Source organism: Thalassophryne amazonica, chromosome 10 (assembly GCF_902500255.1).
Source record: "Thalassophryne amazonica chromosome 10, fThaAma1.1, whole genome shotgun sequence".
Taxonomy (NCBI): domain Eukaryota; kingdom Metazoa; phylum Chordata; class Actinopteri; order Batrachoidiformes; family Batrachoididae; genus Thalassophryne; species Thalassophryne amazonica.
The window spans coordinates 98794634-98810992 of NC_047112.1; the positions used below are offsets into that span (position 1 = coordinate 98794634).

At 41.9% G+C, this 16359-nt stretch overlaps 1 protein-coding gene across 4 annotated transcripts in view; it reads left to right on the forward strand.

Annotated features, from left to right (window-relative positions):
• wwc3 (WWC family member 3) overlaps window positions 1–16064 on the forward strand; it is a 181101-nt gene extending 165037 nt beyond the window's left edge. For 3 of the 4 annotated variants that reach the window (XM_034180588.1, XM_034180590.1, XM_034180591.1), the window contains 7 exons: window positions 8970–9103; window positions 9210–9357; window positions 11570–11734; window positions 11819–11911; window positions 11992–12222; window positions 12305–12432; window positions 15360–16064. In XM_034180588.1, coding sequence (XP_034036479.1) covers window positions 8970–9103; window positions 9210–9357; window positions 11570–11734; window positions 11819–11911; window positions 11992–12222; window positions 12305–12432; window positions 15360–15426 — 966 coding nt within the window. In that variant the 3' untranslated portion in view covers window positions 15427–16064. The remainder of the gene's footprint in view (window positions 1–8969; window positions 9104–9209; window positions 9358–11569; window positions 11735–11818; window positions 11912–11991; window positions 12223–12304; window positions 12433–15359) is intronic. The other variant, XM_034180589.1, reaches the window with a different exon arrangement.
• Window positions 16065–16359: the final 295 nt, after the last annotated feature.

Sequence of the window (16359 nt, forward strand, 5' to 3'; positions counted from 1 at the left end):
GCCTTGTTTAGGTGCCATGTCAGAGCACAATTTAAAAAAAAAAATGCCCGGTCTTTTAACCACATAAATAAAGTATCTGCTTTCCTTGAAGCAGCGACTGTCAGTGCTGAACTTCATTTTGTACCTCTGTTACTGGGCATGTCCAGACTACTCTGTCTGATATATGCAAGGAGTTTTTAATGGAAACACATGGCGATCGGACAGGACGTTTTGTCCAATGTGAGTGAAAATCCGTTATACAAAATCTGATATATGCAGTGTTTATTACATGGAAAACCATACAAAAGCATTGGAACTTTTGCTTTTGTCTGGTTCGTGTGAATATCCAGTTATACAATGATGGTTGAGGTGAGTTTTACTGTTTTTACAAAAACTCAAATATTGCAAGAAAAAATGTTTACGCTTGCATGAGGTTATTTTTTGGCAATTCAAAAAAAACGCATTTCACAAAATTTCAATGGAAACACTTTTCCTATAATTCTAGGACACATAATGTATGGAAGGAATCACATGGCATTCTAAAATACATGGTGTGGTATGTGTGGACAGAGTAAGAGACAGAGAGCATGTTAAACTTTTTTTTAACATGTCATATTGGATTTGAAAAACCAATGAAATGGCAATATTTAGCTGGACTTATGCTTCAGTTGCCATGACTATTGTAATTTCCACTTCTTGTGAGAGCTTAGCTGGAATGATAGTTATCACAGCAAAACCCAGTCGTTGCATTCTGTCACTCAGTGGAAACATTGGCATTTTGTGATCGTGTGTTGTTGACAGTTTGAAAATATCGCTGAACGTTTGTGCAACTCTGGAGTGGAAGCCCCACTATGTTTACCTGGCCAGTTTCAGGGCATGTCTGGACCTACACACAATGGGTACCTTTTCCTGTACAGTTATCAAAAAGAGAGCCAGGGTACCCTTTCAAAGATTGTTTCAGGAGAACTGAGATCAAGCTAGAACTGAGTCAGGTCAACTGGAATTTTTTAGTTACTTGAAGACGTTTCACTCTTCATCCACAAATGCTTGTAGTGATGAAGCTTTCCTAGATGAAGAGCAAACATCTCCAAGGAACTAAACAAGTCTAGTTGACCTGCTTGGGTACCATGGCCAGTATGACTAAGAATGTCCACAAATATCCACCAGCAGCCAGCACTCCCTTCGGACAAATATCTTGTTTTCACCGAGTCATACCGCAAACATTGTTTTCACATACTTCACTGTGTTAATACCATGTTTTCCACTTGTAGCTCTCTAGGTTTTTTCTTTAATTTAAGCTCTATTTCAGGTTTCACTGCTTAGATTTGGCTTTATTAATTTCATTGTTATTACTCATTGGATAGTTGACGATTAATGTTACCCAGCTAGTCCTCCAAACCCTAGTTAAACCTATTGAGGCCAGTGGTGAAAGGCATAGTGGTCAGTGTTGGGCGCGTACAGGAGCAGATGGCTCACTGTACCTTGATGAAGTGGCCCTTATAGATATGTTAATGCCATTTTAATTTGGAACCAATGAGAATTATTTAAACCAAGGATTAAGTTATTTTTAACACTACATGAGTTGAACTAACTCAGAGCAGGGGTGGTGGCCAAGTGGTTAATGTGCTTGGTTTCAGTGCAGAAGGTTCCGGGTTCAAATCCCACCCCTGTCACATTTCTCCATGTAATGTGGAGTTGCGTCAGGAAGGGCATCCGGCGTAAAACCTGTGCCAGTTCAACATGCAGATCCCAAGTGCAAACAAGGGAGCAGCCGACGGGACTTAGTTGAATTAACTCATGATTTTGGTGTGCACTTGCTCATACCCTTAGAAATGATTAATAACTTAAAGAAATTTACATCAATGTAACAAACAGCACTCATTAAAGCTTGTACCTCATCCCAGGCATGCATGTCAAATTGTTTTTGTTAAACAACAATCAATCAATCAATCAATCAGTTTTTTTATATAGCGCCAAATCACAACAAACAGTTGCCCCAAGGCGCTTTATATTGTAAGGCAAGGCCATACAATAATTATGTAAAACCCCAACGGTCAAAACGACCCCCTGTGAGCAAGCACTTGGCTACAGTGGGAAGGAAATCTCCCTTTTAACAGGAAGAAACCTCCAGCAGAACCAGGCTCAGGGAGGGGCAGTCTTCTGCTGGGACTGGTTGGGGCTGAGGGAGAGAACCAGGAAAAAGACATGCTGTGGAGGGGAGCAGAGATCGATCACTAATGATTAAATGCAGAGTGGTGCATACAGAGCAAAAAGAGAAAGAAACAGTGCATCATGGGAACCCCCCAGCAGTCTACGTCTATAGCAGCATAACTAAGGGAAGGTTCAGGGTCACCTGATCCAGCCCTAACTATAAGCTTTAGCAAAAAGGAAAGTTTTAAGCCTAATCTTAAAAGTAGAGAGGGTGTCTGTCTCCCTGATCTGAATTGGGAGCTGGTTCCACAGGAGAGGAGCTTGAAGGCTCTGCCTCCCATTCTACTCTTACAAACCCTAGGAACTACAAGTAAGCCTGCAGTCTGAGAGCGAAGCGCTCTATTGGGGTGATATGGTACTACGAGGTCCCTAAGATAAGATGGGACCTGATTATTCAAAACCTTATAAGTAAGAAGAAGAATTTTAAATTCTATTCTAGAATTAACAGGAAGCCAATGAAGAGAGGCCAATATGGGTGAGATATGCTCTCTCCTTCTAGTCCCCGTCAGTACTCTAGCTGCAGCATTTTGAATTAACTGAAGGCTTTTTAGGGAACTTTTAGGACAACCTGATAATAATGAATTACAATAGTCCAGCCTAGAGGAAATAAATGCATGAATTAGTTTTTCAGCATCACTCTGAGACAAGACCTTTCTGATTTTAGAGATATTGCATAAATGCAAAAAAGCAGTCCTACATATTTGTTTAATATGCGCTTTGAATGACATATCCTGATCAAAAATGACTCCAAGATTTCTCACAGTATTACTAGAGGTCAGGGTAATGCCATCCACAGTAAGGATCTGGTTAGACACCATGTTTCTAAGATTTGTGGGGCCAAGTACAATAACTTCAGTTTTATCTGAGTTTAAAAGCAGGAAATTAGAGGTCATCCATGTCTTTGTCTGTAAGACAATCCTGCAGTTTAGCTAATTGGTGTGTGTCCTCTGGCTTCATGGATAGATAAAGCTGGGTATCATCTGCGTAACAATGAAAATTTAAGCAATACCGTCTAATAATAGTGCCTAAGGGAAGCATGTATAAAGTGAATAAAATTGGTCCTAGCACAGAATCTTGTGGAACTCCATAATTAACTTTAGTCTGTGAAGAAGATTCCCCATTTACATGAACAAATTGTAATGTATTAGACAAATATGATTCAAACCACCGCAGCGCAGTGCCTTTAATGCCTATGGCATGCTCTAATCTCTGTAATAAAATTTTATGGTCAACAGTATCAAAAGCAGCACTGAGGTCTAACAGAACAAGCACAGAGATGAGTCCACTGTCCGAGGCCATAAGAAGATCATTTGTAACCTTCACTAATGCTATTTCTGTACTATGATGAATTCTAAAACCTGACTGAAACTCTTCAAATAGACCATTCCTCTGCAGATGATCAGTTAGCTGTTTTACAACTACCCTTTCAAGAATTTTTGAGAGAAAAGGAAGGTTGGAGATTGGCCTATAATTAGCTAAGATAGCTGGGTCAAGTGATGGCTTTTTAAGTAATGGTTTAATTACTGCCACCTTAAAAGCCTGTGGTACATAGCCAACTAACAAAGATAGATTGATCATATTTAAGATCGAAGCATTAAATAATGGTAGGGCTTCCTTGAGCAGCCTGGTAGGAATGGGGTCTAATAAACATGTTGATGGTTTGGATGAAGTAACTAATGAAAATAACTCAGACAGAACAATCGGAGAGAAAGAGTCTAACCAAATACCGGCATCACTGAAAGCAGCCAAAGATAACGATACGTCTTTGGGATGGTTATGAGTAATTTTTTCTCTAATAGTTAAAATTTTGTTAGCAAAGAAAGTCATGAAGTCATTACTAGTTAAAGTTAATGGAATATTCAGCTCAATAGAGCTCTGACTCTTTGTCAGCCTGGCTACAGTGCTGAAAAGAAACCTGGGGTTGTTCTTATTTTCTTCAATTAGTGATGAGTAGAAAGATGTCCTAGCTTTACGGAGGGCTTTTTTATAGAGCAACAGACTCTTTTTCCAGGCTAAGTGAAGATCTTCTAAGTTAGTGAGACGCCATTTCCTCTCCAACTTACGGGTTATCTGCTTTAAGCTACGAGTTTGTGAGTTATACCACGGAGTCAGGCACTTCTGATTTAAAGCTCTCTTTTTTAGAGGAGCTACAGCATCCAAAGTTGTCTTCAATGAGGATGTAAAACTATTGACGAGATACTCTATCTCACTTACAGAGTTTAGGTAGCTACTCTGCACTGTGTTGGTATATGGCATTAGAGAACATAAAGAAGGAATCATATCCTTAAACCTAGTTACAGCGCTTTCTGAAAGACTTCTAGTGTAATGAAACTTATTCCCCACTGCTGGGTAGTCCATCAGAGTAAATGTAAATGTTATTAAGAAATGATCAGACAGAAGGGAGTTTTCAGGGAATACTGTTAAGTCTTCTATTTCCATACCATAAGTCAGAACAAGATCTAAGATATGATTAAAGTGGTGGGTGGACTCATTTACTTTTTGAGCAAAACCAATAGAGTCTAATAATAGATTAAATGCAGTGTTGAGGCTGTCATTCTCAGCATCTGTGTGGATGTTAAAATCGCCCACTATAATTATCTTATCTGAGCTAAGCACTAAGTCAGACAAAAGGTCTGAAAATTCACAGAGAAACTCACAGTAACGACCAGGTGGACGATAGATAATAACAAATAAAACTGGTTTTTGGGACTTCCAATTTGGATGGACAAGACTAAGAGTCAAGCTTTCAAATGAATTAAAGCTCTGTCTGGGTTTTTGATTCATTAATAAGCTGGAATGGAAGATTGCTGCTAATCCTCCGCCCCGGCCCGTGCTACGAGCATTCTGACAGTTAGTGTGACTCGGGGGTGTTGACTCATTTAAACTAACATATTCATCCTGCTGTAACCAGGTTTCTGTAAGGCAGAATAAATCAATATGTTGATCAATTATTATATCATTTACCAACAGGGACTTAGAAGAGAGAGACCTAATGTTTAATAGACCACATTTAACTGTTTTAGTCTGTGGTGCAGTTGAAGGTGCTATATTATTTTTTCTTTTTGAATTTTTATGCTTAAATAGATTTTTGCTGGTTATTGGTAGTCTGGGAGCAGGCACCGTCTCTACGGGGATGGGGTAATGAGGGGATGGCAGGGGGAGAGAAGCTGCAGAGAGGTGTGTAAGACTACAACTCTGCTTTCTGGTCCCAACCCTGGATAGTCACGGTTTGGAGGATTTAAGAAAATTGGCCAGATTTCTAGAAATGAGAGCTGCTCCATCCAAAGTGGGATGGATGCCGTCTCTCCTAACAAGACCAGGTTTTCCCCAGAAGCTTTGCCAATTATCTATGAAGCCCACCTCATTTTTTGGACACCACTCAGACAGCCAGCAATTCAAGGAGAACATGCGGCTAAACATGTTACTCCCGGTCTGATTGGGGAGGGGCCCAGAGAAAACTATAGAGTCCGACATTGTTTTTGCAAAGTTACACACCGATTTAATGTTAATTTTAGTGACCTCCGATTGGCGTAACCGGGTGTCATTACTGCCGACGTGAATTACAATCTTACCAAATTTACGCTTAGCCTTAGCCAGCAGTTTCAAATTTCCTTCATTGTCGCCTGCTCTGGCCCCCGGAAGACAATTGACTATGGTTGCTGGTGTCACTAACTTCACATTTCGCAAAACAGAGTCGCCAATAACCAGAGTTTGATCCTCGGCGGGTGTGTCGTCGAGTGGGGAAAAACGGTTAGAGATGTGAACGGGTTGGCGGTGTACACAGGGCTTCTGTTTAGAACTACGCTTCCTCCTCACAGTCACCCAGTCGGCCTGCTTTCCCGGCTGCTCGGGATCTGCCAGGGGGTAACTAACGGCGGCTAAGCTACCTTGGTCCGCACCGACTACAGGGGCCTGGCTAGCTGTAGAATTTTCCACGGTGCGGAGCCGAGTCTCCAATTCGCCCAGCCTGGCCTCCAAAGCTACGAATAAGCTACACTTATTACAAGTACCGTTACTGCTAAAGGAGGCCGAGGAATAACTAAACATTTCACACCCAGAGCAGAAAAGTGCGGGAGAGACAGGAGAAGCCGCCATGCTAAATCGGCTAAGAGCTAGTAGCTACGCTAAGCTAGCGGATTCCTAAAAACACGCAAAGTGAATAATGTGTAAATAATTTAGAGGTGATTCAGCAGAAGGAGTGCTTTAGTTAAGGCACGTAAAGATTACACTGGGAAACAAATCGTAATCTAGATAACTAGATCAATCTAACTGCGCAGATTAAACAGCTAACAGATACAGCAAAACACCGCTGTGCTCCGGAACAGGAAGTGATACAATACCGCAGTGATAGCCAACCACCAGATGCAACAGACACATTTCCCATTTCTCTGATTGAAACCAATGTTGTTATTAAATGCCAGTTACTCACTCACGCTCACTCATCTTGAACTGCTTACCAGGGATCAGGTCGTGGGGGCAACAGCTCCAGCAGGGGACCCCAAACTTCTCTTTGCTGGACCACATTGACCACCTCTGTCTGGGGGATATTGAGGTGTTCCCAGGCCAGTGTGGAGATATAATCTCTCCACCTAGTTCTGGGTTTTCCCCGGGGTCTCCTCCCAGCTGGGCATGCCTGGAACACCTCCCCAGAGGAGGCGCCCTGGGGGCATCCTTACCAGATGCCCGAACCATCTCAGCTGGCTCCTTCCAATGTGAAGGAGCAGCGGCTCTTCTCCAAGCTCTCCACGGATGACAGAGGTTCTCACTAGCCACCCTCCTGAGGAAACCTATTTTGGCCACTTGTACCCATGATCTAGTTCTTTTGGTCATGACCCAACCCTCATGACCATAGGTGAGAGTAGAAGAAGATGAAGATTGACCAGCAGATTGAGAGCTTCACCTTTTGGCTCACCCTTTTCATCACAACAGTACTGTAGAGCGAAATGCAATACCGCCCCTGCTGTGCTGACTCTCCGGCCAATCTCATGCTCCATTGTCTCCTCACTCGTGAACAAGACCCTGAGGTACTTAAACTCCTTCACTTGGGGCAAGACCTCATTCCCTACCCAGAGTAGGCAATCCATCGGTTTCCTGCTGAGAACCATGGCTTCAGATTTAGTGGTGCTGATCCTTATCCCAGCCACTTCACACTGTGAACTCATCCAGTGAGTGCTGGAGGTCACAGGCCAGTGAAGCCAACATGACCACATCATCTGTAAAAAGCAGTGATGAGACCCTGAGCCCACCAAACTGAAGAACCTCCTCTCCCCTGATTACGCCTCAATATCCTGTCCATGAATATCACAAACAAGACTGGTGACAAGGTGCAGCCCTGGTGGAGGCCAACCCCCACTGGAAATAAGTCAGCCTTACTGCCGAACACGAGATTGGATGGCCCCTAGAAGGGACCGACTCACTATTAAATGTTAGTTTTTCTTTCTTTCTTTCTTTCTTTATTTTATTTTATTTGTGAATCCTGCTGGAACAACCACATTTAAAAAACAAAAAAAGTTTTGATGGAGGTTTTCGGTCTAACATCAGTAACTTGTCAGGGATTAACACAGGTCTGCTGATATTTTAATTTAAATTGAACATGTCTTCTCCTTGTTAGTGAAATTTTTCCATCTCTTTGGACATTTTGGAATTTACTTATCTTTGAAAAACTCAGTCACACAACATTTATTCTGTTAATTTAGTAATTACTTAATTCCCATATTAAACTGTGTAACTTTACAGTGGTCAGCAGTGTATAATTCTGTTTCCATGGATTTTAATTATGCATTCAATCAATCAATCAATCAATTTTATTTATATATTTATAAATTTATTTATTTATTTATATAGCGCCAAATCACAACTGGGGTATTAATACCCTGGGGTATTTCTGCCCCATTGGAGCAGAAATACCCCAGAATCATGTAATTCTGAATAAAATGCTTGTATGTGTTCAAAATTTAATTTATTGTTAAAGGGGTGGAGCTAATCAAGGGTATGAGTTGAAGTCTTAACTTGCAGTGAAATACTGCCCCCTTTTGGTGGAATGTGGATCCAGTGGCTGTTGATGCCACATGATTTGAGAGTGCTGATTTAGTCCTTTGATTCAACTAACCAGCATGTCTTTCAACTACTCGACCAACCGAGAAAGTCCACTGGTCAGCATCAGACTCGCAACCTTATGGGTATAAGCCGTGTTTCCATGAGGGATTTTTCATTCTAATGTAATGAAATACGTTTATACACTGAATCCAAATGTACGTTCATATGCGCTCAGAGAACACCACATATCCCATTTCTGTCACAATGGCATATGTAGACTTGGCACTCACAAGCCAAGTCCCTCCCAGGGTTGAAGCTGGACCTGTTGCGTAACTGTGTGGATGGTTTTGTGACCTGTACCCATCTCTAAAAACTTAAGGACACGACAGCAGTGTTGCATGTCGGCGTCACTTTTGGCCGACTGTCAGGCTTGTGCCAGTGTACAGCATTGCTGCAATCTACCCAGCCCTTAACCACACGCTGAGACAGGCTCCATCCACTCAATGCATTGTCTGTTTCATCAGCACATACACTGCAGGTCAAAATCACTGACTTGGAAAAACACGTTGCTCTGTTTTAATATATTAAACTATTGTTCCTGTAGCAAAAATGCTTCTCACGTGCATAACAAGTCTGTTATTATGAAGTCTGCAGGTGTAGAACACATTAACCAAACAAGAATTCATCACTGGACTGTTGTCGGTGTGAAGACTGTGTTGACTCTTTGCTCGGTGACTCTACAGGACGTTGTGTGCACGCTGGCACGTTCCCCCACCACCTCCACCAGCGCCATCACACATCTGGAGGAGCGGGATGCAGAGCTGGGGCTGCAAAGGCTGGAGAAGAACAAAGAGCCTGGGGAGGCGGCATCTGAGAGGTATTGCACACACATGCGCGCGTGCACACACACACTGGCTGCAGCAAGAACTTTAAAGGTGAAAACATGAGCAGGTTTCTAAAGGAGCGGAGCTGGTGTTTTTCAGGAGCTGGCAGGCGGAGTCTATGGACAGCGGCTGCAGCAACAGCACAGTGTTCACAGCTCCATGTTCAGAAGGCCTCTGTGCAGACGGCATCTGCATTACCAGCGGAGGGCGCTGTGACCAGACAACAAGCAAAGTGGTGACAGTAAAGGTGAAAATACATTAATAAAAGCAGGGCACTGCTCACTGCAGCCACAGATCGAGGATCTACAACCCCAAATCAGAAAAAAGTTGGGAGAATATAGAAAATAGGAGGAAATAACAACACCTGCAGTGATCCTTGCATTTACTTTGACCTTTTTTGTGTGATGAACTTCATGTTTTAATATACATCATTCCTGCTCTTAAGGCCTGCAACCAGGCGTGTCATTCAGCCGTGTTTCTGTGATATTTCACATTGAATCATTTTTTAAACCTCTTGTAATCATGCATAATTGGTGGCAGTAATGTGCCCACTCATACTTTTGAACACTGCAGCTTTAAAAATGATGCGGCTAATGTATGGATTATTACAGGCTTTCATGTAATTTACTTTATTTAATTTAAGTCAAATACATCCGTCAGTGCTGTCCCCTGATTGGCTGAAAGCCGCTGTCCCTCAGAGTAAATTCACACATACAGTAAATAAAATGTCTTACCTGCTCGCTTCAGTGGAATTCATCATCATACGATCATATGAAAAAAAATAATCCACATAAAGCCTTCAGAGTTCGGAACATAACATCTCAAAACACTTTAATTCCTCCTGTGGCTGAAAAAAGTTCCTCCGTGACTTCGGCACTTTGAGCCGCAGTTCCTCCTTCAGAACTCCAATCAGGGCTTTGGCGGCAGAGGCTGTCCATCAGGTTGGTGAGTTTCAGCCCTTGGTGTTTCAGTTTCAGACCCTCTGCTCGCTTCCACAAGCTGCACTTTGCCCCAGAAGCTGGTTCACTGCACCTCATTAATTAAACGGCTCAGAGTTACCACAAGCATTCTTTCTGAACGCGAGGAAATTATCCCATGAATTACAAAGAAAAAAAAAGTTAAAATTACTACGTTTTGCCTCGTGTTGCGACACCGCACCTGTGCATGCGTGCGTGCGTGTGTGTGTGTGTGCGTATGCCGTGCCCCAAATATTTACATGTTCCACCTTTGGGGAAAAAAACATTTACGGTTTGTATTTGTGTATGTATTTAATTGAAAGTTAAAAAATAGTGTGGAGAGTGAAAAACTATTTAGCTCAGTGTTGTAGATAAAAACAGAAACAGTCTCACAGCTGATTAACCAGAGAAGCTGCTTTTCATCAAAAAGAATCTGCCCCTCACAGTTTCAGAAAGGGCTTTTAGTCCTCACAGACATAAATGAAGTTATTGATGGACAGTTTCAGTTCAGTTCCTCATTGAGATGTCTGGCAGTGTCATGTTTGTTAAGAAACACACAGTTAATGTTAAAGGACAATTTGTTGTCATTAAAAGGTGAAGGTATATTATTTAAGTGAAATGTTTGTAAATAAAAACAAAGCTAATGATATTGGTAGCAGTTACAGTCAAAACGTCAGGAACAATTGATGAATAAAACATGTTTTCAAAGTCATCATAAAACTGTAATCTTATCATTAAGTATTTGTATCGGTACTCGGTATCGACGAGTACCAAATTTTATGTACTTGTACTCAGTCTGGAAAAAAGTGGTATCGGTGCATCCCTACTGGGAATGGTACAATGTTGCCTGTTGCACCCCCACTCCCATCTTCATGTTGAAGTAGAGTAATATTGTAAAAAAATAAATAAATAAAACTGATCAAATCTCGGCTTGGGTTTCCCACATACCTACTCACAAACTGCAGCTGAAATTTTCTATGTTCTCAAAATTTGCACTTTTTTGCCTGAGAACTCGAACTCCTTCAGAGTTGACTGGGTGTCTCTGTGGCTTCCCTCGCTAGTTTTCTTCCAGCATGGTCATTCAGTTTTTGAGAACTGCCTCCATGACACACATTTCCCGTACAGTACAATAGTGTTTGTAATTCTTATTGATTGACAGTCAGTGAAATCAAAGACACATTCAGTGACTCTGAAATGTTCATGTGTCCCTCTTCTGACTTGTCTTAAGAAAACTGGCTGTAAAAGTGACTATTTAATCCTCATATTTACCAAATGACTTTGGAATGTGTTGCAGGAAATAATGTACTTGTATATTTACAAATAAAATTAAGTTGACCACTCAAAACATGAAATATCTTGGTTTCATTTTATCTGCAATGAAATGGAAGTCAAAGTAAATCTCAGGATCACTGCGTCTTCACTGTGGGGTTTTTTTTTCTTCTTCTTTTACTCCATGTCGTTTTTTTATTTGGGGTTGGAAAAGCTAAGATTGTTGTTCCACAGGTGGAGAAGGCCACCATGACAGAGAACGTGTTCCCAGAGCTGGTGCGGGTCCGACCCAAAGAGAGAGGCGGACGCTGGGGTCATGCCTCGCCTTTCATGCGTGGCAGTACCATTGTTCGCTCTCAGACCTTCTCTCCTGGTGCTCGCAGTCAGTATGTGTGCAGGGTGAGTTCACACGAACAACACCGTGTGTGAGTGTACCTTTTACTCTTCAGCTGTTAAAATGCCAATGCCCTGTTTATGTGTTAGTTATACCGCAGTGACAGCGACAGCTCCACTCTACCAAAGAAATCACCTTTTGTAAGAAACACATTGGAAAGAAGAACATTGCGTTACAAGCAGGTATTGTTTTTAATTCTGGGTGAAGATTGTTCATGTCTGAGCATTACGGCCCACCCATGTTTGTGTTGATGTGCACACAGCAGTCGTACCGCTCTGCTTTAGCTGAGCAGCCGATTCGGACCTCCCTGGACTTGGAGCTGGATCTCCAGGCCTGCAGGACCCGTCAGAGGCAGCTGATGGAGGAGCTGAGTGCTCTGAGGGAGCTCAAGATGCGTCTGGAGGAGCCGCAAGCAAGGGAAGCTGCCGAGCTTCCCTTGTGGGCGCTGAGGGACGATCGTTTCCGCTGCCTGCTCCGAGAGGCTCAGCGACAGGTGAGACCAAGGCAGTAATCAAAGCGCCGCTCGCTCCATGCAGCCTCATTGAAGAGAAACTGCTGTTGTGTCCATGTAACAGGCCAACCAGAGCAAGCAGGAGCAGCGTCAGGAGGAGGCGTCGGAAAGGAGGCTGAGAAAGGCTTCCAAAGAGGTTCTCCAAATGAGGGGCCAGAGCCAGAAGGAGCCCCTGCCTGTGCAGACATTCAGGTCAGCTTGATCCTTTTTGAAGAGCCTTGCATTGCAACAAAAAGTGTGTAGTTATATACAACCCCTGGCAAAAATTATGGAATCACCAGCCTCGGAGGATGTTCATTCAGTTGTTTAATTTTGTAGAAAAAAAGCAGATCACAGACATGACACAAAACTAAAGTCATTTTAAATGGCAACTTTCTGGCCTTAAGAAACACTATGAGAAATCAGGAAAAAAAATTGTGCCAGTCAGTAACGGTTACTTTTTTAGACCAAGCAGAGGGGAAAACATATGGAATCACTCAATTCTGAGGAAAAAATTATGGAATCATGAAAAACAAAAGAACGCTGCAACACATCACTAGTATTTTGTTGCACCACCTCTGGCTTTTATAACAGCTTGCAGTCTCTGAGGCATGGACTTAATGAGTGACAAACAGTACTCTTCATCAATCTGGCTCCAACTTTCTCTGATTGCTGTTGCCAGATCAGCTTTGCAGGTTGGAGCCTTGTCATGGACCATTTTCTTCAACTTCCACCAAAGATTTTCAGTTGGATTAAGATCCGGACTATTTGCAGGCCATGACATTGACCCTATGTGTCTTTTTGCAAGGAATGTTTTCACAGTTTTTGCTCTATGGCAAGATACATTATCATCTTGAAAAATGATTTCATCATCCCCAAACATCCTTTCAATTGATGGGATAAGAAAAGTGTCCAAAATATCAACGTAAACTTGTGCATTTATTGATGATGTTATGACAGCCATCTCCCCAGTGCCTTTACCTGACATGCAGCCCCATATCATCAATGACTGTGAAAATTTACATGTTCTCTTCAGGCAGTCATCTTTATAAATCTCATTGGAACGGCACCAAACAAAAGTTCCAGCATCATCACCTTGCCCAATGCAGATTCGAGATTCATCACTGAATATGACTTTCATCCAGTCATCCACAGTCCACGATTGCTTTTCCTTAGCCCATTGTAACCTTGTTTTTTTCTGTTTAGGTGTTAATGATGGCTTTCGTTTAGCTTTTCTGTATGTAAATCCTATTTCCTTTAGGCGCTTTCTTACAGTTCGGTCACAGACGTTGACTCCAGTTTCCTCCCATTGTGTCCCATTGTGCATTTTCGATTTTTGAGACATATTGCTTTAAGTTTTCTGTCTTGACGCTTTGATGTCTTCCTTGGTCTACCAGTATGTTTGCCTTTAACAACGTTCCCACGTTGTTTGTATTTGGTCCAGAGTTTAGACACAGCTGACTGTGAACAACCAACATCTTTTGCAACATTGCGTGATGATTTACCCTCTTTTAAGAGTTTGATAATCCTCTCCTTTGTTTCAATTGACATCTCTTGTGTTGGAGCCATGATTCATGTCAGTCCACTTGGTGCAACAGCTCTCCAAGGTGTGATCACTCCTTTTTAGATGCAGACTAATGAGCAGATCTGATTTGATGCAGGTGTTAGTTTTGGGGATGAAAATTTACAGGGTGATTCCATAATTTGTTCCTCAGAATTGAGTGAGTCCATATTTTTTTTCCCTCTGCTTGGTCTAAAAAAGTAACCGTTACTGACTGCCACAATTTTTTTTTTCCTGATTTCTTATAGTGTTTCTTAAAGCCAGAAAGTTGCCATTTGAAATGACTTTAGTTTTATGTCATGTCTGTGATCTGCTTTTTTTTCTACAAAATTAAACAACTGAATGAACATCCTCCGAGGCTGGTGATTCCATAATTATTGCCAGGGGTTGTATATATAGGTTTTTGTTGCAAAAACAGGTGAATTGTTGTAAGGCAAGGCCATACAATAATTACTGAAAAACCGCAACGGTCAAAACGACCCCCTGTGAGCAAGCACTTGGCGACAGTGGGAAGGAAAAACTCCCTTTTAACAGGAAGAAATCTCCAGCAGAACCAGGCTCAGGGAGGGGCAGTCTTCTGCTGGGACTGGTTGAGGCTGAGGGAGAGAACCAGGAAAAAGACATGCTGTGGAGGGGAGCAGAGATCAATCACTAATGATTAAATGCAGAGTGGTGCATACAGAGCAAAAAGAGAAAGAAACACTCAGTGCATATATGTGCACATATATATGTATCACATACACATATTAAAAGAGGCAGAGGCGTCAGGTGTCCTCATGAACTGCTGCAACATGTTAATACGTGTTACAATTAATGGCATGTGTTGCTGGCGAATTATCAGGAACCATTACGCACGGTCAAGAATAATGTTCCGTGCTATTGCGCGTAACAGCACATCATTACGTTCTGTCACGTTGTGAATGAGGCGAATTGTCTCCACACACACACATACATACACACACACACTCATCCTACCATCAGCTGCTGAACAATTCAGATCGCTCCAGGGTGATTCCATAATTGTTTCCTCAGAATTGAGTGATTCCATATTTTTTTCCTCTGCTTGGTCTAAAAAAGTAACCGTTACTGACTGCCACAATCTTTTTTTTCTTGATTTCTTATAGTGTTTCTTAAAGCCAGAAAGTTGCCATTTGAAATGGCTTTAGTTTTGTGTCATGTCTGTGATCTGCTTTTTTTCTACAAAATTAAACAACTGAATGAACATCCTCTGAGGCTGGTGATTCCATAATTTTTGCCAGGGGTTGTATACAGTCTGATAAATGGTTCTTTAAGCTTCCCTCACCAGCCTGCTTTGTTTATATCACTCTGTGGTTTGAGCCTGCTCTAAACTTTACAGCCTTTTTAAGGGGGCATCCAGCCCCATCACTTTCTGAAGGAGAGTCCTCTGTACTTTTAGTTGGAATATTTAGACAAACAGGTTTTTGCATGTTTTGGAGCAGTTTGAAGAATTTGTGAATTCTGTGGGCTGAGACTCTCATCCTTATTCCTGGTTCTGTGGGTTTCCTGTTTCTTGAAAGTTGGATGTGTTTTTAAAACACCTATTCTTCTTTGTCTGCAGAGAGAAGATGGCCTTTTTCACAAGACCAAGGTTCAACATACCTCCTTTGCCCGCCGACGACGTGTGACAGCTGCTCTTCCACGTTTGGTGACTACACATGAAGTATTTGCTCTGTGAACTCTTGAAGTACAAAGAGCCGTCCTCTGTACCGAGGACACGCACAGGGGTGGTGTGTGCAGACTTTGAAGATAAGAAGGTTTCACATTTTCTGAAGTGTGTGTGTGTGTGTCAGTACTCATGCACACACACCATAAACAGTTGATTCCTTTTATAAGGAAGTGTTATTCTCTCTTTACTCCTGTATGTTTGTGCTTACCAAAAGGCTGGAAGATGGGAACAAAGTCAGTTTAGACAAATTCACTGTACTGTAACTTATAGTACTTTTCCTTGAAGGAAATTTAAACACTTCCTGCTTTTTAAGTGTATTTTGTAGCTTTGAACAAATAGCACTTCAGTGTTTTTACATACAGTAATTATGTAACTATTTTGTTTCTGTTCCATAATTCTTAAAAGTTATTTACATCAAATGTCACTTTGTAATCCACCTTTAGTACAGATGTCCTTTTTGTTGTTATATTATTAAAGTTAATATTATTTCATGTACTTTTCAGTATACGGATGAACATGTGAAACACAGTATTCACATTTTTTTCTGCAGTGTTACCTCTTGTGAAGATAAAATCATTAAACCACATGTTGGCGCTCTACGTGTTCTCTCTTCAAGCAGGTGGTAAAGGAGGATTTACAGTTTTACCTCTGGCGGGTGAATGCGCATCGTTCACATACTGTGCGATATGTGATTTTGGTGTAACCGCAAACAAAGTGCTTATGATGGCCCATTTGAGTGCGATCTTGCAGATTCTTGAGAAGCTGCACCGCACAGGAGGCAAAACCGCTGCGTCAGCTACTTAACTGAGATGCAACATCCTGTTTTAGCTGCTGCACAGAAGCCACGAGATACTGAGGCAAAACCTCACTCCACTTCAGTTCCACACGCTCG